The sequence below is a fragment of the Cetorhinus maximus genome, chromosome 16 (assembly GCF_964194155.1).
Source record: "Cetorhinus maximus chromosome 16, sCetMax3.hap1.1, whole genome shotgun sequence".
NCBI classification, from domain to species: domain Eukaryota; kingdom Metazoa; phylum Chordata; class Chondrichthyes; order Lamniformes; family Cetorhinidae; genus Cetorhinus; species Cetorhinus maximus.
The window spans coordinates 69,510,674-69,538,419 of NC_135894.1; the positions used below are offsets into that span (position 1 = coordinate 69,510,674).

Sequence of the window (27,746 nt, forward strand, 5' to 3'; positions counted from 1 at the left end):
TGTTTGAGATACACTGTTGTTTGTCCTATTCAGGCAAGTCCCAAATCCCCCGCGCTGACCTGAAATTGTTCTCTAATTACAAAACCTTCCAGTGCAAAAATCCCAGAGAATGGCTGTGTGGATAAGTGTAAGTGTCATGAGCGGCTATAGCTAATCGTTAGCAAAATTGTTTTCACAGTGCTGTACAATTAAGTCACTTCATTCACCTAACTTAAAAAACAAAACCAGGTAGTGTGCTGTGACGTGGAGGGATTCTGTAGTGCTTTGGTCATTTAATTATATCACCGTAGAAGCTCCAAAAACGCTCACTAGTGAAAAATGGTTTCGACTAGTTTCATAAACTTGCACCTGAACGTTATTAGCATATCGGTAAATGCGGCTACTAGTTGAAGATGAACCTTCTTAGGAATACTGACTGACTAGGATACAAACGTAACATATTGTATGTGTTAAAATTAGAGGTTTATGGTATCACAGTGTTGACTTCTGCAGAAGGGAGAGCACTTAGCACGAATCAAAGTGAAGGAGCTCTGTGGTGCTCCAATGATTGACATGTTCCTAGTCTTCCGGGTGCAACCTACCAGGCAGAGTGGAGGCAAGTACAAGAGCAAGGTTAGAAGGTTATCACAAAATCAATACCTTCAGTTTACAGTCGCTTTGAGAAGGATTACTTCGTTTAAAAATCTCTCGATTGTTAAGAGTTAGCAGAAGGGATGATTGTCGAAGCTGGGCTGACGCTGTTTTCTGGTAGGTGTTTAAATTAACCTGTGTGTGTGTGTATATTTATATATATACACCTTGAATCATGGCTGCTGGCCACACCTTACATAGAAGCTGCTGAAAGAAACTCGGTTTCGAATTCAGCTGAGAATGGAGTTTGGTCAGATAGCTTGAACCGCATTTATTGCATTCGTTATTGTGACGGCGGAAATAATAACTTTGCTCCATTCCCTTATGTTTTTTAGCTCCAATTTGTCTTCGAAGCTCACACACCGTAGACTAAATTGTTTTTGTACTTTCAGGCACTTTTTATCCTCGCTTCTCATTTGTTACTCCAGTCAGCTACTTTTCTACTTCCTTATTCGAAGAAGCTGCCAAACCAGATCAGAGCAATTATTTAACTTCCCTGGAGCACACCTAAAGAGATAGAGAGACTAATGCGAATACTTTACTATTCATTAAGAATCAGTTAAACGAACACTGTTAAAAGGCGGGGAGTTATTGAAGAGTTGTGACCTGATTTGCCATATTGACTGCAAAGAAAGGTTGCACGGTAACAGATAATACAAAAAGTATTTAAGTAATTAGATATGGCGGTCTTAATTAATAAAGTTTAAAATGAATTTTTGTCTGAATTCATGTCGTGATCTTACTTATTGTGCAATCTATAACCTGCTTCTACAGGGTGGAGGTGTAATAAAGATGTGAGCCACACTAGTTTAAAATCATATTTTGAACCATTCCTTCTCACCTCTCACTAGTTGGATTTATCATTCGCAAGGTCACCCTTATTGTCCAAAACAAAAACAGAATTACCTGGAAAAACTTAGCAGGTCTGGCAGCATCGGTGGAGAAGAAAAGAGTCGACGTTTCAAGTCCTCACAACCCTTCAACAGACTGAGTATAGTTAGGAGAGGGGTGAAATATAAGCTGCTTTAAGGTGGGTGGGGGGGAGAGAAGTTGAGGGGGGGCGGCGTGGTTGTAGGGACAAGCAAGCAGTGATAGGAGCAGATAATCAAAAGATGTCACAGACAAAAGGATCAAAGAGGTGTTGAAGGTGGTGATATTATCTAAGAAAATGTGCTAATTAAGAATGGATGGCAGGACACTCAAGGTACAGCTCTAGTGGGGGTAGGGTGGAAAGACTGACAAGGTATTAGTTGTAGATTTTAAAATAATGGAAATAGGTGGGAAAAGAAAAATCTATATAAATTATTGAAAAAATTAAAAGGGAGGGGGAAGAAACGGGGTGGGGATGGGGGGAGGGAGTTTAAGATCTAAAGTTGTTGAATTCAATATTCAGCCCGGAAGGCTGTAAAGTGCCTAGTCGGAAGATGAGGTGCTGTTCCTCCAGTTTGCGCTGGGCTTCACTGGAACAATGCAGCAAGCCAAGGACAGACATGTGGGCAAGAGAGCAGGGTGGAGTGTTAAAATGGCAAGCGACAGGGAGGTTTGGCTCTTTCTTGCGGACAGACCGCAGGTGTTCTGCAAACCGGTTGCCCAGTTTGCGTTTGGTCTCTCCAATGTAGAGGAGATGGCATTGGGAGCAACGAATGCAGTAGACTAAGTTAGGGAAAGTGCAAGTGAAATGCTGCTTCACTTGAAAGGAGTGTTTGGGCCCTTGGACGGTGAGGAGAGAGGAAGTGAAGGGGCAGGTGTTGCATCTTCTGCGTGGGCATGGGGAGGTGCCATAGGTGGGGGTTGAGGAGTAGGGGGTGATGGAGGAGTGGACCAGGGTGTCCCGGAGAGAACGATCCCTACGGAATGCCGCCAGGGGGGGTGAAGGGAAGATGTGTTTGGTGGTGGCATCATGCTGGAGTTGGCGGAAATGGCGGAGGATGATCCTTTGAATGCGGAGGCTGGTGGGGTGATAAGTGAGGACAAGGGGGACCCTATCATGTTTTTGGGAGGGAGGAGAATGCGTGAGGGCGGATGCGCGGGAGATGGGACGGACACGGTTGAGGGCCCTGTCAACGACCGTGGGTGGAAAACCTCGGTTAAGGAAGAAGGAGGACATGTCAGAGGAATTGTTTTTGAAGGTAGCGTCATCAGAACAGATGCGACGGAGGCGAAGGAACTGAGAGAATGGGATGGAGTCATTACAGGAAGCGGGCTGTGAGGAGCTGTAGTCGAGGTAGCTGCGGGAGTCGGTAGGCTTGTAATGGATATTGGTGGACAGTCTATCATCAGAAATTGAGACAGAGAGGTCAAGGAAGGGAAGGGAAGTGTCAGAGATGGACCATGTGAAAATGATGGAGGGGTGGAGATTGGAAGCAAAATTAATAAATTTTTCCAGGTCCCGACGAGAGCATGAAGCAGCACCGAAGTAATCATCGATGTACCGGAGAAAGAGTTGTGGGAGGGGGCCGGAGTAGGAATGGAACAAGGAATGTTCCACATATCCCATAAAGAGACAGGCATAGCTGGGGCCCATGCGGGTACCCATAGCCACACCTTTTATTTGGAGGAAGTGAGAGGAGTTAAAGGAGAAATTGTTCAATGTGAGAACAAGTTCAGCCAGACGGAGGAGAGTAGTGGTGGATGGGGATTGTTCGGGCCTCTGTTCAAGGAAGAAGCTAAGGGCCCTCAGACCATCCTGGTGGGGGATGGAGGTGTAGAGGGATTAGACGTCCATGGTGAAGAGGAAGCGGTTGGGGCCAGGGAACTGGAAATTGTTGATGTGACGTAAGGTGTCAGAGGAATCACGGATGTAGGTGGGAAGGGACTGGACAAGGGGAGAGAGAAGGGAGTCAAGATAACGAGAAATGAGTTCCGTGGGGCAGGAACAGGCTGTCATGATCGATCTGCCGGGACAGTTCTGTTTGTGGATTTTGGGTAGGAGGTAGAAGCGGGCCGTCCGAGGTTGGGCGACTATCAGGTTGGAAGCTGTGGGAGGAAGATCTCCAGAGGAGATGAGGTCAGTGACAGTCCTGGAAACAATGGCTTGATGTTCAGTGGTGGGGTCATGGTCCAGGAAGAGGTAGGAGGAAGTGTCTGCGAGTTGACGCTCAGCCTCTGCGAGGTAGAGGTCAGTGCGCCAGACAACAACAGCACCGCCCTTGTCAGCGGGTTTGATGACAATGTTGGGGTTGGACCTGAGAGAACGGAGTGCAGTAAGTTCAGAGAGAGACAGATTAGAATGGGTGAGAGGAGCAGAGAAATTGAGATGGCTAATGTCACGCCAACAGTTCTCAATGAAAAGATCAAGAGAAGGTAAGAATCCAGAGGGAGGGATCCAGGTGGAGGGAGAACCTAATAGACCCTAATAGTCTGTTTGGTAATCATTACATTTGAGTATAGCTGAATTCCTTACATTTGATTATCCATTCTTGAATTAACTTTTGAAACCTGAATTATTTTCTCCCAAAATTGTGCTTTGTTATTTGGTGTCTCAGATTTATGTACCATCACACATTTTGTTTTACAGGACTGCCTGGGCTTAATTCTGTTTTAGCCTCCTTACCTCAACATTCTGCAGTATTGTCTCTCAAAGTTACAACTTCCCCTGGGTCCCATTACCTGACATTTTGTACCAACTTGTTACAATAATTCAACAATTCAGTAGTTTAATTAACATGCCTGATTGATCAATGGCTCAATTGTAATTGGTAATTGTAATAGTAGCATAGAAAATCTATTTATAGTAATATAGATTGTTTACTAGATTTTGGATGGCTGGGTGAGATGGTAAGAGGATCCTGTCACTTGCAACAAAAGAAAGGACAAAATTGAATTCAAATAGTGTCTTTCATCACCTCAAGATGTCCCCAAAATGCTTTACGATTAGGTTTTATAGAGGTGAAGCCACTGTCATAACCTAGGGGAGCATAGCAATCAATTTCCTCGCTGCAAGGTCCCACAACCAGCAATGAGACAATTGACTAGAAAATTGGTTCCTTCTGGTGTTAATAAAGGATGAATGTTGGCCCGAACATTGGAAGAACTTTTCTGCTCCTCTAAACAGTGTGAATGAATTATTCCCTTCGGTCTGAGCAGGTTGTTGGAGCATTTGTCTCATCTCAAAGATGGCACCTCCAATAATGCAGGACTCCTTCAGCACTCTATAAGAACCTTCTTTCCAATTTTAAATTTTTTGCCACTGACTGGCGTATCAGTGGTAGAATGAAACATCATGATGCCAGAAACTGGGTGTGACTGAAACTTGTGATATGATTATACAATCATGCTTTGTAAATTATATAACAAGGTATTTATTTCCCATAATCTTACACCAAGAAATTGAATAACCTGGTGACTTAAATGCAGCTTTACTTTACCACTTTCTCAATATTAGTTGACAATTTACCATGCAAGCCAAAAAATAATTTAAAATGATAAAATGACACAGGACAGAAGGAAGCTTTTCAGTCCATCGTATGTGCTGGATCCTTGGATGAACTATCCAATTAGTCTCTTTCCCTATAATCATGCATTTTTTTTCTTATTCAAGTATTTATCTAATTCCCTTTTGAAAGTTATTGAATCTGCCTCTGCCACCCTTTCAGGTAGTGGAATCCACATCATCATAACTTATTGCCTAAAAATATTTTTCCTCATGTCATCTCTGGCTGTTTTGCCAATTACCTTCAATCAGTGTCCCCTGGTTACCGATCCTTCTAGCACAGTGTAAACAAATTCTTTTTAATTGCTCTGTCAGAACTGCTGATGATTTTGAACACCTCTATCAGATCTCCCCTTAATCTCCTCTGCTCTAAGGAGAACAACCCCAATTTCTATCATTACTGGGACCTCACCTGCAAGAAGTAGATTTTTAAAAAAAGAACAGTTTCAGGGCCTTCACTACAGCTCCACAGGGTTCAGTTCCTTTCACCTCAGATCACAGGATGGTTACAGCACTGAAGGAGAGGCAATTCAGCCCACTGTGTCTGTGCTGGCTTTCCACAGGAGCAATTCATCTAGTGCCACTCCCTGGCCTTCTCCCTGTATTCCTGCACATTCTTCCTTTTCAGATGATGATCCAAGTAATTTTTAAATACCTCAATTGAACCTGCCTCCACCACACTCAAGCAGGGCACTCCAGATCCCAACCACTTGCTGTGTGAAAAAGTTTTTCCTCATGTTGGCATTGTTTCTCTTGTCAATTACCTTAAATCTGTGCCCTCGTTTCCTTGATCCTTCCACCAGTAAGAACAATTTTCCCCTTTCTACTCTGTCTGGACCCCTCATGATTTTGAATTCCTCCATCAAATCTCCACTCAACTTCTCTTCTCCAGGGAAAACAGTCCCAACCTCTCCAATCTATCTATGCAACTGAAGTTCCTCTTCCCTGGAATTATTTTCTAAAATCTTTTCTGCGCAGTCTCTAAGGCCTTCACACCTTTCCTAAAGTGTGGCACTCAGAACTGGACACAATACCCCAGTTAAGGCCAAACCAATGTTTTATACAGGTTTAACAGGATTTCCTTGCTTACTCTGTGCCCCTATTAATAAACTGAGGATGTTGTATTGTTTATTAACTGTGCTGTAAACCAGCCCTGCCTTCAGTGACTTATGCACATATACACCCAGAGGTCCCTTTGTTCCTGTACCCACTTTAGAGTTGTATCGTTTATATTGTGTCTCCATGTTCTGTCCAAAAGCAATCGCTTCACATTTGTCTTCATTGAATTCAGCTGCCATGTGTTCCACCCATTCCACTAATCTGTCTGTTCTTTTAAAATTTTATACCATCTTCCTCACTGTTCACAATGCTTCCAATGCTTTGAAACTGTGGCATGTGCACCAAGGTTTAGGTCATTAAGTCCATGTACACCACATCAACTGCATTACCCTGATCAACTCTCTCTGTTACCTCATCAAAAAAACTCCAGCAAGTTAGTTGAACACACTTTCTCCTTAACAAATCCATGCTGGATTTCCTGACCTGAGAGTGACTGTTAATTTAGAAGCTTTCCCACCACTGAGGTTAAACTGACTGGCCTGTAGTTGCTCAGTCACTAACAATAAAAAGATTTATTTTCTTGCTCTGGGAATAAAATTATTGCATGTTAAAATCATTCAGAAGAAAAACTAAAACATGTGAAAGTGTGGTTTGCAGGAATACAAGCCTGAATTTTGTGCTTTATCATGGTGGGCCATCCAAACCCAGTCTGGGGTTTATGATCTACAATTCTCTCATTTGATTATCACTCCTCACATCTCTTGTGAGTTTGAACCTTATGAATATAAATGTTATGAACTCTCTACCTGTTTATTACATGGTAATTAGGAGACCTACACCCCTAACATACACTAACTGAGTACAACTTTGAACGCCACTCAATATTACCCACTATAATTACTCTCAAAACAGCTGCCTGATTCATGCATCATAGTATACTGTAGTGAAATATTTTAAATTAAATAAACCTCATCCTCCCTACAATTTCCAAACCCTGCTAATTCCACAGCACAGGAAAAGGATGCCCAGATAATTCCAATTAATATATGCAAGCAGCAACCACCTTTTTATTTTTATTCGTTCATGGGATGTGAACATTGCTGGATAGGCCAGCCCATCCCTAATTGCCCCTTAAGGTGGTGGTGAGCTGCCACCTTGAACCGCTGCAATCCATGTGGGGTAGGTACACCCACAGTGCTGTTAGGGAGGGAGTTCCAAATTTTGACCCAGTGACAGTGAAGGAATGCCGATATATTTCCAAGTCAAGAGGGTGAGTGGCTTGGAGGGGAACTTACAGGTAGTGCTGTTTGCATATGTCTGTTGCCATTGTTCTTCTAGGTGGTAGTGGTGTTGGGCTTGGAAGGTGCTGTGTAAGGAGCCTCGGTGAGTTCCTGCACTGCATTTTTAAAAAATTCATTCACAGGATGTGAGCATCACTGGCTGGGCCAGCATTTATTGCCCATACCTAGTTGTCCTTGAGAAGGTGGTGGTGAGCTGCCTTCTTGAACCGCTGCAGTCTATGTGGTGTAGTTACACCCACAGTGCTGTTAGGAAGGGAGTTCCAGGATTTTGACCCAGCGACGGTGAAGGAACAGTGATATATTTCCAAGTCAGGATGGTTTGTGACTTGGAGGAGAACTTCCAGGTGGTGGTGCTCCCATCTATCTGCTGCCCTTGTGCTTCCAGATGGTAGTGATCGTGGGTTTGGAAGGTGCTGTCAGAGGAACCTTGGTGAATTCCTGCAGATACATGTAGATGGTACACACTGCTGCTACTGTGTTTCAGTGGTGGAGGGATTGAGTGGCTCAAGTGGGCTGTTCTGTCCTGGACAATGTCAAGCTTCTTGAATGTTGTGGGAGCTGCACTCATCCAGGCAAGTGGGGAGTATTCCATCACACTCCTGACTTGTGCATGTAGATGGTGGACAGGCTTTGGGGAGTCAGGAGGTGGGTTATGTGTCGCACGATTCCTAGCCTCTTACCTGCTCTTGTAGCCACAGTATTTATATAGCTAGTCCAGTTCAGTTTCTGGTAAATGGTAACGCCCAGGATGTTGATAGTTGGGGATTCAGTGATGGCAGTGCCATTGAACTTCAAGGGATGATGGTTGGATTCTCTCTTGTTGGAGATGGTCATTGCCTGGCACTTGTGTGGCGCGAATGTTAATTGCCACTTGTCAGCCCAAGCCTGGATATTGTCCAGGTCTTGCTGCGTTTGGATTTGGACTGCTTCAGTATCTGAGAAGTCACAAATGGTGCTGAACATTGTGCAATCATCAACGAAAATCCCCACTTCTGACCTTGTGATGGATGGAAGGTCATTGATGAAGCAGCTGAAGATGGTTGGGCTGAGGACATCACCCTGAAGAACTCCTGCAGTGATGCCCTGGAGCTGAGATGACTGACCTTCAACAACCACAACCAGCTTCTTTTGTGCTAGGTATGACTCCAACAAGCGGAGAGTTTTCCCTCTGATTCCCAATGAAGTCAGGAGGTGAGTTATTCGCCACACAATTCCTAGCCTCTTGTAGCCAGAGTATTTATGACTGGTCCAGTTCAGTTTCTGGTCAATGGTAACCCTATTTTAAAAAATGCAATTACAGCTAATTTTGGAAGATTAACCTTCACATAAACCAGCTGTCAAAGAATGGTTCTTCAAATAATTCCGATGTTTTTGACTTCTGTCCTTTCAGGAGTTTGTTCAATGAAATGACCATGCATTGTGAAGAATTTCTCATTCGTCTTTAAACTTGTCCTTTACTAGTTTGAATCTATGTAATCCTTATCTTACTTTTAGTTGAAAATCATCTTCTGAGTTTATTTTTTTTCTATTCTATTTACCATCATGGGATCTTTAAAATCATTGTTTGCATGTCTTCTTCCAAGGCTGAGAAAACATTTTCAGTTTTTTTTCTCAAAACACCACTGATACTGGCTTTGTGCTGTTTTGGGCATTGCCTTCAATAGTTTAACATGTGGCTTAGTGACCAGGCTGGACACAGGTTTGATCATACCATTATAATATTTGGTTATAACTTTCTTTGACTTTCATTTTACTAATCTTGTTACATGGTTCAACATTTTACTGCTTTTGTTGATTGTTCATACCAAGCAATGTGCAATACTGAGCTCCAGTAAGACCTTCGGTCCACTTCAACATTATCCCTGTTTGAGCTCTACTAATGGAATAAACAATGATCATTTTCCCATTCTTTGTAGAACACTTCACACTTGTCCATGTTCAATTTAATTTGCCATTGATCCATCCACCTTATTGTTGTTTTTGTATTGTCTCCCCTGGTTCCATTGCTGCTCCTAGTTTGCTTTAATTGGAAAATTGAACCAGTTTACATTAAGTATCTTAATCCAAGCTGCCTATGTAAATCAGAAACATTACAGGTACCAACACCAATCCATAGAGTAGTCCGGCCCATCTCCCGCGCATCCACCCTCACACCTTCTCCTCCCTCCCAGAAACATGATAGGGTCCCCCTTGTCCTCACTTATCACCCCACCAGCCTCCGCATTCAAATGATCATCCTCCGCCATTTCCGCCAACTCCAGCATGATGCCACCACCAAACACATCTTCCCTTCACCCCCCCGGCGGCATTCCGTAGGGATCATTCCCTCCGGGACACCCTGGTCCACTCCTCCATCATCCCTACTCCTCAACTCCCACCTATGGCACCTCCCCATGCCCATGCAGAAGATGCAACACCTGCCCCTTCACTTCCTCTCTCCTCACCGTCCAAGGGCCCAAACACTCCTTTCAAGTGAAGCAGCATTTCACTTGCATTTCCCCTAACTTAGTCTACTGCATTCGTTGCTCCCAATGCGGTCTCCTCTACATTGGAGAGACCAAACTCAAACTGGGCGACCGCTTTGCAGAACACCTGCGGTCTGTCCGCAATAAAGACCCAAACCTCCCTGTCGCTTGCCATTTTAACACTCTACTCTCTTGCCCACATGTCTGTCCTTGGCTTGCTGCATTGTTCCAGTGAAGCCCAGCGCAAACTGGAGGAACAGCACCTCATCTTCCGACTAGGCACTTTACAGCCTTCCGGGCTGAATATTGAATTCAACAACTTTAGATCTTAAACTCCCCCTCCCCCCCATCCCGACCCCGTTTCCTCCCCCTCCCTTTTGTTTTTTTTTCAATAATTTATATAAATTTTTCTTTTCCCACCTATTTCCATTATTTTTAAATCTACAACTAATACCTTGTCAGTCTTTCCACCCCACCCCCACTAGAGCTGTACCTTGAGTGTCCTGCCATCCATTCTTAATTAGCACTTTTCTTAGATAATATCACCACCTTCAACACCTCTTTGATCCTTTTGTCTGTGACATCTTTTGATTATCTGCTCCTATCACTGCTTGCTTATCCCCGCAACCACCCCACCCTCAACTTCTCTCCCCCCGCCCCCCCACCTTAAACCAGCTTATATTTCACCCCTCTCCTAACTATACTTCAGTTCTGTTGAAGGGTCATGTGGACCCGAAACGTCAACACTTTTCTTCTCCGCCGATGCTGCCAGACCTGCTGAGTTTTTCCAGGTAATTCTGTTTTTGTTTTCAACAAGCATCTGTTGTTTTCTAAATTTTAGTCATTTTCTTATCTATTCCCACAAGTGCCAGGCAATGACTGTCTCCAACAAGAGAGAATCTAACCATCTCCCCTTGATATTCAATGGTATTACATTGCTAAATCCCTGACAATCAATATCCTGGGAGTTATCATTGGCCAGAAACTGAACTGGACCAGCCATATAAATACTGTGGCTACAGGAGCAGGTCAGAGGCTGGGAATTCTGCAGAGAGTAACTCATCTCCTGACTCCCCAAAGCCTGTCCACTATCTGCAAGGCACAAGTCAGGAGTGTGATGGAATACTCTCCACTTGGCTGGATGAGTGCAGCTCCAACAACACTCAAGAAGTTCCAAACCATCCAGGACAAAGCAGCTGCTTGATCGGCATGCCATCCACCACCTTAAACATTCAATCACTCCACAGCGGTGCACAGTAACAGCTCTGTGTACTGTGTACAAAATTTACTGCAGTAACTCACTTAGGCTCTTACAAAAACACCCTCCAAGTACAAGACCTCTACCACCTAGAAGAACGTGGGTAGCAGATGCATGGGAACACCACCAGCTGCAAGTTCCCCTCCAAGCCACACACTATCCTGCCTAGGAACTATATCTCCATTCCTTCATCGCCACTGGGTCAAATCCTGGAGCTCCATCCCTAATAGTACAGATGTATTTACCAGATGGATTGCCGTGGTTCAAGAAGGCGGCTCACCACTACCTTAAGGGCAATTGGGAATGGGCAATAAAGCTGGGCTTGCCAGTGATGCACAGATCCCATGAATTTTTTTTTTAAATCCACAGAGCTTTAAGCTTAATTAACAAATAGGCTTTCATTTAGAATGTTGTCTAATGCCTTTCCAATTGGATCTGATATCCATGAGATTCAATGTCAATGTGATAAGAAAGGCATGAGGTCTCTATTCTTGATGTTGGAGGAGGACAGGTTCAATCCCAGCCACAACGTGGTCAAATGACCTGCCAATACTATCCATCAGGGCTCATATGAATAGTTGCTACTTGGATGAGGCACCAATGCCTGTGGAACTGTACCCTAGCAAAGTAGCAATACCTTGGAGAGGAGGAAACAGAATTGCATTGGAAAAAAATGGCATTATAATGTTAACTTGAGAAACTAAGTTTTACAATAAAAGTAATTTTTGTTTGAAGAAAGAGCATTTGTCTATATTTTAATCAAATACAAGTGATGTATCTCAATGTAATTTTTAAAAGATTGTTACATCAAATGTATACTAGCCTTATTTTGTTTAAAACTTTTTCATGAAGATAGTGGCCCAATTTAAAAATGGTTTCTCCCCTATGATGCCTACTTGAGCTGGTCATTACAATTACTACAACTTAACTTGTGAACAGTGTGAACTAAACTTGTAATGGAGTAAACCAACATGCAACAAAGTTCTAACATTTGTTTAGTAGAACAACCTAGTTTTAAAGCCACCTAACTAGTGGAAAATCCACATGACTACCAACACATATACCCAGAAGATCAATTGGAAAGGTGAACAGGTTGGACCTATGCTCATTGGAATTTAGAAGAATGACAGGTGATCTTACTGAAACATAGAAGATTCTGTGGGGGCTTGATGGGATAGATACTGAGGGGATGTTTCCTCTCTTGGGGGAATCTAGAACTAGGGGAGACAGTTTAAAAATAAGGGGTCAATCATTTAATACATGAGGAATTTCTTCTGGGGGATCAGTAGTCTTTGGAATTCTCGTCCCAGAAAGCAGTGGAGGCTAGGCTATTGAATATATTCATGACTGAGATAGACAGATTTTTGATTGACAATAAAGGAGTCAAGGATTTTGGGGGACATGCAGGAAAGTGGAGGTAAGATCATGGTTGACCTGATTGCGCTTTATTGAATGGAGCAGGCTCAATGGGCTGAATGGCCTTCTCCCTATTTCTTATTATCTTATGGATTAATGATTGTTACTCAGTCCCACCATCTTGGAGCCTTTTCTCTTTCATGTGAAAAGGTCCTGCTATCTTGGGGTCATCTTTCATTCTCAAACAGTAGTACTTGATCTAATCCAATTTCCAAACATCTCTTATTAATCCACATTACACAGAGCAAGCTCATATAATTCATCTTTCAGCTCTGCAACTCCTGCACCTCTTACCTCAACTTCTGCCCTCCCCTTGAACCTTCTCTTTTATGTTTACCTGGCTAGGAAAAGTCTCCTCCCACTTTAGGTACAATTATGTTTAGAAGGGAGATTTTGAAAGGGGCTGTACCCTTACGGGGACTAGAGCCCTCGCTCACCATGCTGCATGATACTAGTTTGTCATGTATTGGCAGCAATAATTAAAGGAAAGAATTTGTATTATATCTGGGCCAATTTTATTTTCTCCCGTTGAAGAAAATAGCACCTGATGTGGTGGAGATTCACCTTGGACCTAATAAAATTGACTGTGATTTTCCTCCTTTTTAAATCTACAGTGCTAACAGCTGTGAATGCAATCAATGTTGTTATCCCTAAGAATGAAATAGAGGTTGCTAGAGGTGCTGATGTGCCATTATCTTGTCAATACACTACGGATGTGACAGAAAGGACTGGATTTAATGTTCGATGGTATAAACTCTCAGATGAACCAGAAGGCCAACCGGTAAGTACAAACCTTGGACATCCCCAATTTTAATTATTTCACCATTGCCTCTGTCTTCAATGCCTAAACCCCTATGCTCTGGAATTCCCTCCCTACACCTCTCTGCCTTTCTACCCCACTTTCCTCATTTAAGACGCTGCTTAAAGCCTACCTTTTTGACCAAGTTTTTGGTCATCTGGCCTAATATCTCCTAATGTGGTTTGATGTCACACTTTGTTTTATGGCGTGCCTGAGAAGTGCCTTGGAATATTTTGTTACATTAAAGTCGGCTATATAAATATAAATTGTTTTTGTAATGGGAAAGCCATGCTTTTGAAATTAAATGGTTACAAACATTATAATTGCTACTAACATTGTTTTTGACTCATTTAAAGAACTGAATTGAAAGACTGACTGCACATTGCTGCAAGTGAATTAGCATTGTAAAAGTCATAATTTACCCTCAGTAACATGCCACTTCACTTGCTTCATAATGGGCCAGATTTTGCAGTCAGAGCTGAAGAAAACCTTGTTCACTAAGCTGACAGCTGCCCACAGACTTTTGAGTGGAGACTTGCTGTCGCCAGAAGCGGAGTTTTTGAGACTGAATGCAGAGGTGGGAAGGCGCAAAGTATCACCGTTACTGCTGCCAGCAATTTTGCTTGTAGGAAAAGGCGAGACACAGCAACCCGCCCAATTCAGACAGTAGGCCTGTTGATCATATTAATGAGCTTGTCAGGTCATCAGGGGCCAATTTGGAAGGTTTGTAGGAATGCTTGGGTTATGCAATAGATCAGGAACAGTTCCAAGTGAAAAGAAGCAGCAACACAGTGAGGAGACATGGCCGCGCCATTCAGTTAGGTGGAACCGTAAAAGGGTGCACAGCTGAGGCAGTAGCGAGTGGTCTGCATATGCATGGGCAGTAAAGGGAAGTGGAGACCCTCCAGGGATTGTGGGACCAGAAGAGGTGGGGGGGTGGGGAAGTCCAGTAAGTTTTTTTTTTTAGCCCAGCTGGCTACAAGCTGGATATGGGTACAAGCTACTCTGAGATAGGGACAAGTAGCGACAGGAGCAGATGCCAAGCCCTGGGCACGAGGAGGGCAGAGGAGAGGAACAAGGAGCAGGAAAACACCCAAGTCCATACCTCCTGCATTGAGTATACTGCCGAAGAAGAAGACACCTGAAAATGTTTGATGATTCTATCTAGGCAGATGGTGTCTGAGATTTGTGCCCTCATTGAGGAAGACCTCAAACCTCACAGTACTGCTCACCATGCCCTGCCGGTAGCCTTTAGAGTCCCTGTTCCCTTGAACTTTTTCACCACTGGCTCATTCCAAGGATCAGCCACAGACCTTAATATCTCTCAAGTGGCAGCGCACCTTTGCATCTCAGGAGTGCTTTGATCTCTAGGGGGACCATTAGAAAGAAATTTGAACTCCCAGTTATTAACTGAAAGAGGTATACCACAAAATTTCACATTTTATACAAAAACTTATACTGCACAGGAGTTTAAAAAAAAGCAAATGCTGCAACTTAACACTATATAATTCGCAAACCCTTATTATTTAGACTTGAAAACTTCAACAGACCACTTCCAGTTCTGTTTTTAATTCCACCCAAGAGATCCGCTATACTTTTCAAGATGTTGAAAGTTCTGTCACTTCTCCCGGGACCAAACCAAGCCATGCCACAGCTCTCAGGAATTCATTGGATTCTCCTCAGTTTCTCAGTCTGGCACTTAGACTTCCAGAGCTCTGTCTCTGCAAGCATCCCACTGCCGATCTCTTCCACTAGCTTTATCAGGCAGATCTGATCATTTTATTTCCTCATAAATTTGGTCTTTTCATTCCAAGCATGGGTCCCATTTGCAATTTGTGCTTAGTTACTCCAACTCAGGAACATCCCTGGTTCCTAATGGCCTCTCTGCTCCTTGTTCTGGCTGTCAGGAGATACACAACTGCCTTCTCACAGTCTTCCAAGCTGACTGCTGGTGTCTCTGTCTGTCTTTCCAAAAGACTACCTTCCTGCAATCCATTCCCTTGGCAACATGGCACACCTGGGATGTCCCAGGTAGTTTTCAACTAATTAATTTAAGTTTTCAACCTTTGATCTGAAAACTACATGGATACTAAGAAATCCCTTGTTTACCATCTGCTTTTCAAATATTTATTTGATCTGGGACCCACAATAATTTAAAACCTTTATGAAGACAACTGTAGACATTTTGTCTCTACAAAGTAATTCAGGAAGGGACTATCCATTGAATGGTATCTTATCTCAGTCTATGTACAGCAGGCACCTCAAAACTCTGGAGAAGTACTACCAGCGCTGCCTCTGCAAGACCCTGCAAACCCATTGGCAGGATAGGCACACTAAAGTCAGTGTACTTGCTCAGGCCAACATCCCCAGCATCGAAGCATTGACCACACTCGATCATCTCTGCTGGGCGGGCCACATGGTCCGCATGCCTGAAACGAGACACACGAAACAAGTGCTCTACTCGGAGCTTTGACACAGCAAGTGAGCCCCAGGAGGGCAGAGGACATGCTTCATGGGCACCCTCAAAGCCTCCTTGAAAAAGTGCAACACCCCCACTGACACCTGGGAATCCCTGGCCCAAGACCGCCCAAAGTGGAGGGAAAGCATCCAGGAAGGAGTCTTATCGCCAAGGGCTAGCTGAAGCCAAGCATCAACAGTGAAAGGAGCACGTGGCAACCCCACTCGCCTGTTCCCCTCACCACCATCTGCCCCACCTGTGACGGAGACTGTAGATCACGCATTGGATTCTTCAGTCTCCTGAGAACTCATTTTTAGTGTGGAAGCAAGTCAGCCTCAACCCCGAGGAACAGCCTAAGAGAGAGAGTTTACCAGTTTATCAAACACAGGCCTTGCATTTAACACTTTACTCCCCAACCTAAAAGTTATATTTCAGACACAAGTGAATCATGAAATCAGACATTTTGATAACACAGATCACTAATGTCCTATTTCTGAGAGCACAACAGTATATTCGGTTCCAGCAGAAGAGCCGCGCAGGCACAAAAGGGCAGTGGGTTTCACCTCCATTGCTGGATTCTCCCAGGTACAGGGCATCATCAGTTGCACCCATGTGGCCATCAAGGCAACTAGAGAGTGGCCAGTGAGAATCATTAACAGAAAGGGCTTCCACTCCCTAAACGTTCAGCTGCTCTGTGATCACAATACGACCTTGAATCATGTGTGCACTTGCTATCCTGGCAGCTGCCATGACGCCTTCATTGTCCAGGAGTCTTGGGTGCCGCAGCTCTTTGTGCCAAGCTCCATGGGTGGATATTAGGGGACAAGGCCATCCCTTGAGATGGCTACTCTTTTTCAACTCTTTGCATATCCCCAACAAACAGATGCACAACCAAAGCCATCTACTCACTAGGACCACCATTGAACAGGTTATCTAGCTTCTGAAAATGTGGTTCTGATGCTTCAACTGATCGGGTGGCACCCTGCCTACCACTCATTCAAGGATATTGCACAGCATGGTGGTCTTCCTCATTCTCTATAACTTGGCCCTGCAGAGAGATGTGGACCTTGAAGAGGGTGGGGTGCTAAAGAGGAAGTTGAAGAGCAGAATGGCCCACTTGCTAAGCAGGGAGATGGCCGGGTGGTTCAGGAGTCAAAACTGTCAACAGGATGCCAGGACACATCTGATTCAAGCACGTTCCACCTGAAATGTTTCTAATCCAGGAGGACTACATGCTCTGACATTCACTTTGACCTGCCTGTAGAAACACATCCAATGTAGAAGCAACCTTGAATAGGTCCGCTCTTATCATCAATGCACACTGCACATCTGCCCAGCAGTCTCACTTCACCTTACCTTTCAAGTCCATATGACTCTTCATCAGAACAAAGGAAAAATAGAAATGAGATGAAATATAAGCCAAGGAAAATTAGAAATGTGATGAAATATAGGGCCAAGTTATTTCATCTCATTTCTATTTTTCCTTAGTTCTGATGAAGAGTCATACAGACTTGAAATGTAAACTGTGTTCCTCTCCGCAGATGCTGTCAGACCTGCTGAGTTTTTCCAGCTATTTTTGTTTTTGTTTCAGATTTCCAGCATCCATAGTACTTTGCTTTTGTCTCACTTCATCTCCTCTTTTTCCTTAATGGAATGGAAAGTCTGATGCCTGGGATCATGTCTCAATATTTACAGTGTTGACAATAAATCACAGTGCATGTTACCAAGTGAGATAAACCCCAGTGACTCAGCGTTGTTTCCAATGTGGTGGCTTCTGCTCTGAGCACAAGGTGGTGTTCCTTTTGTGACTTCGGATGAGGTGAAGGTAGCCTGCTTGCATGTGTCAGCTGAAATGCATGTGGCAGCCATCTTTGTCCTGGAGGTGCCAGATAGGGTAACTTGATGCCCTTACATAGATTTCAATGTTTAATCTAGTGGCAAAGTTCTGCTATAACCTCCGTTAAACATCTTGTCTTAAAGACAGTCCAACAGTGCAGTGCTACACTGGAATGTCAGTCTTTATTTTGCGTTCGAGCCCTGGAGTTGGACTTGAACCTGAAACCTTGTGACTCAGAGGTGAGAATGCTACCAGCTGAGCCACGGATAATACTAGCTGATATGAATATGAGATGTTCTGTGCTCTGGAGGGAAAACACAAAATTTCTTTATCACCTCTAGCAGACAATTTAATTTGGTTGGAATTTTGTACATTATAGTGTACACATTGCTTTAATGAAATGGTGTTTGTGTTTGAGACATCATCCAATCAACAAGAGAAAAGATGGCGAGAAATTGGGCTTCATTTTAGGGAATGAAGCCGGGCAAGTGGTAGAGGTATCAGTGGGGGAACATTTTGCAGATAGTGATCATAACTCCATTAGATTCAAGGTTATTATGGAAAAGGACAAGGATGGGCCAGAAATCAGAGCTCTAAATTGGGGGAAGGCCACTGTTAATAAAATCAGATATGATTTGGAGTGGACTGGGAGCAGCTACTTTTAGGTAAATCTGCGTCAGAGCAGTGGAACTCATTCAAGAAGGAAATAGGGAGAGTACATATTCCAGTAAAAGTAAAGGGTGGGACCAACAAATCCAGGGAACCCTGGATGTCGAGGGATATACATGATTGGATAAAGGGAAAAAGGGAGGCTTATGGCAGATACCGAGGGCTCGACACAGCGGAAGCCCTAGAGGAGTATAGAATGTGTGGGGGGAACTTAAAAAAGAAATAAAGGGGCCATGAGAAAACATTTGCAGATAAAATAAAGGAAAACCCAAAGTTATTTTACAAGTACATTCAGAGTAAGAGGATAACTAGGGAAAGAGTAGGGCCCATTAAGGACCATAGTGGTAATTTGTGTGTGGAGCCGGAAGATGTAGGTAGGGTTCTAAATGAATACTTTGTGTAGGTGTTCACAAGTGAGAGGAACAACATGGGTATGGAAATCAGGCAGAAGGACTGTGATATAATTAAAGAAATTAGCATAGAAAAGGAGGAGGTTCTAAGTGGCCTGGTAGGCTTAAAAGTAGATAAATCTCCAGGCCCAGATGAAATGTATCCCAGGCTGTTGAGTGAGGCAAGGGGCGCTGGCAATAATTTTCAATACCTCTCTGGCCACAGGAGAGGTGCCAGAAGACTTGAGGACAGCCAATGTGGTACCATTATTCAAGAAGGGAGGAAGGGATAAACTGGGGAACTACAGGCCAGTCAGTCTAACCTCAGTGGTGGGGAAACTATTGGAAGCAATTCTGAGGGACAGAATTAATCTACTCTTGGAGAGTCAGGGATTAATCAAGGACAGTCAGCATGGTTTTGTTAAGGGGAGGTCATGTCTGACCAATTTGATTGAATTTTTCGAAGAGGTGACCAGGTGTGTAGGTGAGGGCATTTGACGTAGTCTACTTGGACTTCAGCAAGGCTTTTGATAAGGTCCCCATGGGAGACTGATAACGAAGGTAAAAGCCCATGGAATCCAAGGCAATTTGGCAAATTGGATCCAGAATTGGCTGAGTGGCAGGAAGCAGAGGATGATGGTCGAGGGGTGTTTTTGTGACAAATGCCTATATCCAGTGGGGTTCCACAGGGGTTGATGTTGGGTCCATTGCTGTTTGTGGTACATATAAATGATTTAGACCTGAATGTAGGAGGGTTAATCAGTAAGTTTGCAGATGACACGAAAATTGGTGGGGTGGTAAATAGTGAGGAGGATAGTCTTAGATTACAGCAGGATATAGACGGGCTGATCAGTGGCAAATGGAATTTAATCCGGATAAGTGCGAGATAATGCACTTGGGCAGGACAACCAAGGTACGGGAATACACGATGAATGATAGGACCCTGGGAAGTACCGAGGATCAGAGGTAGTGCATGTTCACCTTGAGGTAGTGAGACAGGTAGATAAGGTGGTTAAGAAGGCATAAGGGATACTTGCCTTTATTAGCCGAGGTGTAGAACATAAGAGCAGGAAGGTTATGCTGGAACTGTATAAAATGCTGGTTAGGTCACAGCTAGAGTATTGTGTGCAGTTCTGGAATCCTCATTATAAGAAGGATGTGATTGCACCAGAGACAGGGCAGAGGAGATTTACCAGGATGTTGCCTGGGCTGGAGAGTTTTAGTTATGAGGAGAGATTGGATAGACTGGGGTTATTTTCCCTGGAGCAGAGGAGATTGAGGGGGACATGATTGAGGTGTATAAAATTATGAGGGCCATAGATAGGGTGGACAGGATGGGACTTTTCCCCTTGGTGGAAGGATCAATAACCAGGGGGCATAGATTTAAGGTAAGGGGCAGGAGGTTTAGAGGGGATGTGAGGAAGAATTTTTTCACCCAGAGGGTGGTGGGAATCTGGAACTCTCTGCCTGAAAGGGTGGTAGAGGCAGAAACCCTCATAACATTTAAGAAGTATTTGGATGTGCACTTGCGATGCCATGGCATACAAGGCTATGGGCCTAGTGCTGGAAAATGGGATTAGAATAGTTAGGTACTTGTTTGACCAGTGCAGATGCGATGGGCTGAAGGGCCTTTTTCTGTGCTGTAGACTTCTGACTAAATCCATTACTATCTTTTGGATTTAATTTTGCGATTTCAAAAGAGTTTAAAAAAAATTAAAAGTTGAAACTGGGAATTCAACAATTTCCACCTGGTATGTGTTTTTTAAATTAATTCTTGGGATGTGGGCGTTACTGGCAAGGCCAACATTTATTTCTCATCCCTGATTGTCCTTGAGAAGGTGGATAGAGAATACTGTTACATGTGGCTTGTATGACAGTTCACATTGTGATGCAGATGACGTGCCAATATCTACAATAATCTGAAGGTGAAAGCTATGGTGTTCATTTTGCTAGTAGACAATACTTTGGAAGTGAAATTCTTTTAAGGCAATAGTGGAAACCAGGTGACCACAAATCAGCTGCCCATTTCACAGCGCATTACGTCATTGGACATGGTGGGAAGCAGGATGCCAAAGTGCTCTTGCCTATTTCATGCTTTGGCTAAAATCATATTGTATTGTAAGGCAAGTCTTGCATCAGTATTCTCTGACTAACCATAAACTGTTGCAGCAACTGTTGCAATGGGTAATTATCCCAATATGGATTTTCCTAGTTGTATTTAGTTTATATACGTTGTGTCTACTATGCGCCAAAGGTTTTCTGCTTTGAATCTCTATTGATTATTAAATGGTAGTTTCAGCCTGAAAATGCAACCTGTGTAAAATACACAACAGTTAGAAGGGGGTGAGAGTGCAGCATGAGACCTACTTTAATCCACTAAGCATATACCCGCAATACGTCATTTTTAATCATCAGGATCTTGCAGTTCCATAAAAGAGATTCTTGAAAAGTTCTGAATGAGGAAGCAGTCATCTGAAAACCTGAAACCCAACAAGCTCTATGCATTTGCCAGTACAGGAGTTTGCTGATTTGAACCTTTTTTTTATAGGCTGATGTATTCATGTACTTCAGTGGCGGAATCCATAAAGATGGAAAGCTGTACGAGGGCAGAGTGAATTTCACAAGAGACATTGAAAAAGATGATTGCTCAATTGTGATCAGCAAATCACTTATGACAGACAGCGGATCCTATGGGGTTGAAGTTACAAATCCTTTGGATTTAGATGGCAACCGGAAAGACCGTATAGATGTGACTGTGTTGGGTAAGGACATTTTTAAAATTGTTTCTGCTCATTTATGTAAGTAGTAATGTTATCAGCATTTATATAAGCACTATTCTAATTGAAAGAAAAAGATTAGTTTATGATGCATACTAATGGCTATGAACCATAGCACAGCTCTTCAACACAGCCTGTCAGCTGGTATGAGAGAACTGTACGATACCATACACATACTTCTTAGCTATAAATCACCTACTGTTGTTTGCTTTGGAATTAAATTTCTAATGGTTCTCAAACTTGCGCAGCATTTATGGATTAAAATGCTACTTTAAGTGAACTAATGTCGCTGATTTGTTCTCTATATCCTGAGTTAGTTAATTATGACTGCAGAAGCAGTGAGTGCTTTACAATATATTTTAGTGCTCTCGGTCCAGGAGGGGAAAAGCTTTGCAGTCATAATTGCATGTATTGAACTGGCTCATGTGTTTGTATGTGTGTTAGATATACCGGAGAATAACTGACATTCGTAGAAATTTAGTTTTTAACAGGGGAGCAAAATGGTGGCACTAGAAAAGATGCATTTAAGTTTTTTTCATAACTTTTTAGTTTGCTTGATATGTTCACCTGGAGTCTGTTATAAAATGCAATGTAAATTTGTATGAAGTTATTTTTACAGGTCACTGGCACTTTAATCCAGCCATTTCAATTTAATTGTTCATGAAATGTGGGCTCGGCCAGCATTTATTGGCCATCCTTAATTGCCCTTGAGAAGCTGGTGGTGAGCCACCTTCTCAAACTGCTGCAATCCATGTGTTGTATTTCTGTCCACAGTGCTGTTAGGAAGAGCTCCAGGATTTTGACCCAGCGACATAGAAGGAACAGTGATATAGCTCCAAGTCAGGATGGTGTGTGGCTTGGAGGGGAACTTGCAGGTGGTGGTGTTCCCATGCATCTGCTGCCCTTGTCCTTCTAGATGAGAGGTTCATGGGTTTGAAAGGTGCTTTAGAAGGAGGCCTGGCGTGTTGCTGCAGTGTATCTTGCAGATGGTACACACGGCTGTCACTGTGTGCTGGTGGTGGAAAGAATGAATGTTTAAAGTGGTGGATGAGGTGTCAATCAAGCAAGCTGCTTTGTCCTAAATGGTGTTGAGCTTCTTGAATGTTATTGGAGCTGCACTCAACCAGACAGATCCATCACATTCCTGACTTGTGCCTTATAAATGGTGGACAGGCTTTGGGTGTCAGGAGATGAATTACTCTCTGCAGAATTCCCAACCTCTGACCTGCTCTTGTCACCACAGTATTTTTGTGGCTGGTCCAGTTCAGTTTCTGGTCAATGGTAACCCCCAGGATGTTGTTGGTGGATTATTCAACAATGGCAATGCCATTGAATGTCAAGCAGAGATAGTTGGATTCTCTCTTATAGGAAAAGGTCATTGTCTGGCACCTGTGTGGCATAAATGTTACGTGCCACTTATCAACCCAGTGTTATCCAGCTCTTGCTGCAAGCAGTCTTGAAGTGCTTCAGTTTGAGAAGTTGGTGAATGGTACTGAAAATTGTGCAATCATCAGCGAACATCCCTATTTCTGACCTTATGATGGAGGCTAGGTCATTGATGAAGCAACTGAAGGTGCTTGGGCCTAGGACACTACCCTGAGCTTTCCCTCCAACAGCCACAACCATTTTCATTTGTTAGGTATGACTCCAGCCAGAGGAGAGTTTGTCCTTTGATTTTTCGTTGACTTCAATTTTGTAAGGACTCCTTTATGCCACACTTGGTCAAATGCTGTCTTGATGTCAAGGGTATTCACTCTCACCTCACCCCTCAGGAATTCGGTTCCTTTGTCCATGTTTGGAAAGGTTGTAATGGGGTCTGAAACCAAGTGGTCCTGGTGGAACCCAACCCAAATATTGGAACCTAGTACATGAATAGCCAAGAAGTTAACCTGCAGGTGCAGTAAGTAATTAGGAAGGAAAATTGAATGTTGGCCTTTATTACAAAGGGGGGGTGGGGATGGAACATAAAAGTGGAGAAATCTTTCTACAACTGTACAAGGCATTGGTGAGATGGCACCTGGAGTACTGTGTACAGTTTAAGTCTCCTTACTTAAAGAGGGATATGTTTGCATTGGAAGCAGTTCAGAGAAGGCTCATAAGGCTGATTCCTGAGATGAAGGGCTTCTCTTTTGAGGAACAGTTGAGCAGGTTGGGTTTATAATAATTGGAGGTTGGAGAATGAGAGGCGATCTTATTGAAACATTCTGAGGGGGCTTGACAGGGTAGATGCTTAGAGGATGTTCCTTCTCATGGGGGAATCCTAGAACTAGCGGGCACAGTTTAAGATAGAGGATCTCCCATTTAAGGTAATTAAGATGGAGATGCGGAGGAATTTCTTTGATGGTCTTTGGAATTCTCTTCCCCAGCGAGCAGTGGAGGCTGGGTCATTGAATATATTCAAGGCTGAATTGGACAGAATTTCAATCAATAAGAGAGTCAAAGGTTATGGGAGACGGTCAAGGAAGTGGAGGGCCACAATCAAATCAACCATGATCGTATTGAATGGAGGAGCAGGCCCGAGGGGCCATATGATCCTCTCCTGCTCCTATATCTTATGTTCTGTTTTTTGTCAGTCTGGTACTAGTGAGCAATATTACTTAGCCATATTTAGCCATTTCAAGAGTTTAAGGTTAAACCAAACAATGTTTTCTTATTTTCCCCTTTCTTTCTTTCTTCCAACCCATCCCCCACAAACAAATGCAATTTCCTTCCAGTACCTGATGTTGGACGTTTTAAAATTAAGAGTTTAGTAACCGGGATATTGAACAATAATGGACATTCCTGTGTTACATCTCAATCATAAATGCTGCAAGGGTATCAAAAATGACACAAAATTAAATCCCTTACAGTTTATCTGTAAGTCATTTGTGTATTTTACAAACTATATTCAAATCATTCAATGACCTAGCCACCCTAAATATCCACTCTCACTCTCGCACTCATGCACTTGCTCCCAAGCTTTTGAATATCTGTTTGTTTGTCTAACAATCTTGTGGGTGTGTCTTGGCATGTTAAAGACAAAGGCCAAGATCTTCCGATCTCTGGAGTGTTGTACCTTGGCGGTATCCCAAAAATGTGATGACAGAACCCCTGGAAGTCCCCACGCAAGGAATGCATTGGAACTGCCCAAGAAGCTTCATCTTCCATTGGGCAATAATTCTGCGCCTGGAATCCTCGGAAACTCGGAGCTAAGTCAGAGATTTCAGATGGTTTTCTGACACTCTTGCCTTATTGTTACCCAGGAAAAGTTAGCAGGATTAAAACTCCTGGGTAACTATGGTACTGGATCCTACCCACCCTGTGTGCACACGCCTCCACCCTGCCCTGTGACCCTTTCTATCCACTTATGTTAAACGCTTACCTTCTCTCCTGGCTTGTCAAAGTAGCTGGCATACTTAAACTAGTGCTGTAAAAAGGGGGCCTGGCTTCACTTTTCCCAATGCTGCTGCACTGCACAGAAGGTCTCCCGGTGCAACTACACTGCACGTTTCTCAGCAGACCTGGGTCAGAAGTCCAGGCAAAAATCTGTAGCTCCAGTCCAAGGTAAGTAGAAAGGAGCAGTGTGATAATACATGGAAGATTTGGCCTGATCATATCAATGCAACTTGTTGCATAATGCATCTCTCAAATTATTTCACATTTATGATAGTATATTAATTTTATTAACTTTTTATGGCAACTGCTTTGAAGGGTAAATTAAAAAAAAACTCCTAAATAATTTATAATGACTTTGATTTGCAGTACCTCCATCAAAACCAATTTGTGCGATTAAAGGAAAAGCTGAATATGGACAAACTGTTAAACTGACCTGTTACTCCGAGGAAGGATCCCCAAAACCAACCTACAGTTGGGCGAGTTTCGATAGAATGAACCAGAAAAGAGCATTGCCCCAAATGTCCTCTCTGGGTTAGTAGCACTTGCTTTAAATTATATCTAAACTTGAATATGCTGGGTCTGTCTTATTGATATTACAAAATTGCTTCTCCTGTTAACCAGATGTTAACTTACAAAAAAAACATAGAAACAGTGCTCTCGGATTCAACAATTTCCTGATGCAAAGCATTCTATGCTATAACAACCCTTTCTGTATAGAAAATATTGTTTGGTATTAAACTGTTTAATCTACCCTGCATGCCCTGCCTGGTTTTAATGTCCGTTCTATAATGTGGTGCCCAATAGTGCACACAGTACTCTAAATTTAGCTATACAATTTTAGTTTTCTTTACATTTTGTTAAATACAATTTGCCTTTGGAAAAAATCCATTCTGGCTCTCCCCTAATAACCCATGCATTCTTAAATGCTTACATATTTTGATTTCGAATTGAGGACTCTAAACATTTTTGGTCTATAGTTATTTATCCTTTTTTTCCCTTTTGAGCACATGCATAGCTACTTTCCATTCTCATAGCATGATGTCTCTGTTATACCTTCATCCTTTGTCTATCTCCTTCATCCCTCAATAATCCTAATGTTTTTTCAATTACCTGCTTAAAGAAACCCTTGCTTTTACCTTTTGTATTATTTTCTAGTCTTTTTGTATTCCCTTTTGATCTAACTAATCTCGTGATTTCACTACCTCACTAGGCTTTCTAGCATTTTTATTGTATGCCTCTTTCTTAAATTTGTTTGGTTTTAATCTTTCTATCTATCCATGGAACTCCATACTTTGGAATGTATTTATTTTGTACATTCTACATCTTTTTTAGATTTCAAATTCCTGATCAGTCAGTCTGTGCCACCTTCTGCCTGTTTAATTTGGGGGCAGATTCCCTTGTGTCTTGTTGCTTCACACTTGTCTGGCCAGGCACCCTTATCGTTGTCCTTTTAATTCTTACATTAAACCTAATTATGTTGTAATTACTATTTGCTGTTATTCTGCCCTTCGTGACCCTGAACAAAATTAAACAGTACTTCTTACTGAACTAACAAAAATTTGATCCAGGAAGCAGCTCTGAATACATTCTAAAACGCATTATTCATTTTGACCACATGCATTTCCTTTATTCTGTCTGTCTTGAAATAGTTGAAATCACCCTGTACTGTACTTTGTTCTTCCATATTGCTTTGAACTGTCTGCAGATCTCTAATTCTATCACATCTCCACTGTTTAGTGCCTGGTAATCCACAGCAAGAATTGTATCATTTTCTTTTCTAATACATTAAAACCATATGGATCCTCAACTAATGCAAATTCTTTTGGTATAACCTTGTAGAAATTTCAGCAAGCCTCTATCCCCCCCTCCACCAACCTGCGATGTCCTTTATCTGCGCACCAGTTAGGCAGGACAACACTCAGGACATCCAGTAATGATTGCAGAGCTGCCCCAACAGTCAAATTCTCCACCACTAGCACTCTCCTTTTAATCTAAGCCCCTTTCACCCTATTAGGTAGTGATCCACAATTTCACATTGTTTCTCAAGGTCACCCTTGCATTATTATCACCATTCACTTCAGACTTCTAGAACACCTAAGTATTTATTGGAAAGTTCTGATAGCTCAGGAACTTCCTGGATTGGTGATTTCCATCTTCCTCTACTGCCCATGCAAATGGCCACTCTTTCTTCCTCCTGTATTCTGAACTATCTAGTGATGTCTCTTGGATGACCCTGTAGAATAATATATCTTTCTCTAATTGCACCTGAAAGCTGAATTCCCTCCAAGGGTAAAACAACACTCTCTCTTCTGTGGCTTCTCAATCCAGACTTCTCCGGCATTTAGAATTTAAAGGGATAGCCATCTTCCAACATTAAGTAGTTCTTCAATCAGTTACCAACTTAAGACAAGTTACATTTTCAAATATTATTTTCTCTCCCTTGCATAAGATGGTTACCTGGTTTAACAGGTAGTGCTTCTCTTGTTGGTCTATCTGGGTATTGTCAAAACTCTTCAAGCACGGTGAATTTATTTGACACAAATACTTTTTGTACATTTTAGTTTTAAGTTCAGTGGGAACACAGCTTAAGCTACCCTAACATATTGCATTTAAAAAAAAAAATAATTCTTACTTTTTCCCACAGAATTAGATGGATTATTACTAAAAAACCTTTCAGCTGACACAACTGGCTTCTTCTTATGCACCTCGCGTAATAAAATCCAATCAGCCTTCTGTAACATAACCTTGGCAGTAATGCCTCGTAAGTACTGTGGCTAAAATAAGCCCATCTAAGTTGATTTTATTTTTATTGTATTGCTATTGCCAAAAGTTTCTGTAATGTAAAATCAAGTGTAGCACTCCTCTTGGTTAAAACTTTATT

General features: G+C 42.6%; 1 protein-coding gene across 1 annotated transcript in view; it reads left to right on the forward strand.

The window, feature by feature from the left end:
- The first annotated feature begins 547 nt into the window (after positions 1–547).
- Positions 548–27,746, forward strand: part of gpa33a (glycoprotein A33 (transmembrane), paralog a) — a 33,512-nt gene continuing 6,313 nt past the window's right edge. The window contains exons 1-5 of the mRNA XM_078559999.1: positions 548–747; positions 13,176–13,342; positions 21,262–21,475; positions 25,232–25,396; positions 27,510–27,626. Coding sequence (XP_078416125.1) covers positions 714–747; positions 13,176–13,342; positions 21,262–21,475; positions 25,232–25,396; positions 27,510–27,626 — 697 coding nt within the window. The 5' untranslated portion in view covers positions 548–713. The remainder of the gene's footprint in view (positions 748–13,175; positions 13,343–21,261; positions 21,476–25,231; positions 25,397–27,509; positions 27,627–27,746) is intronic.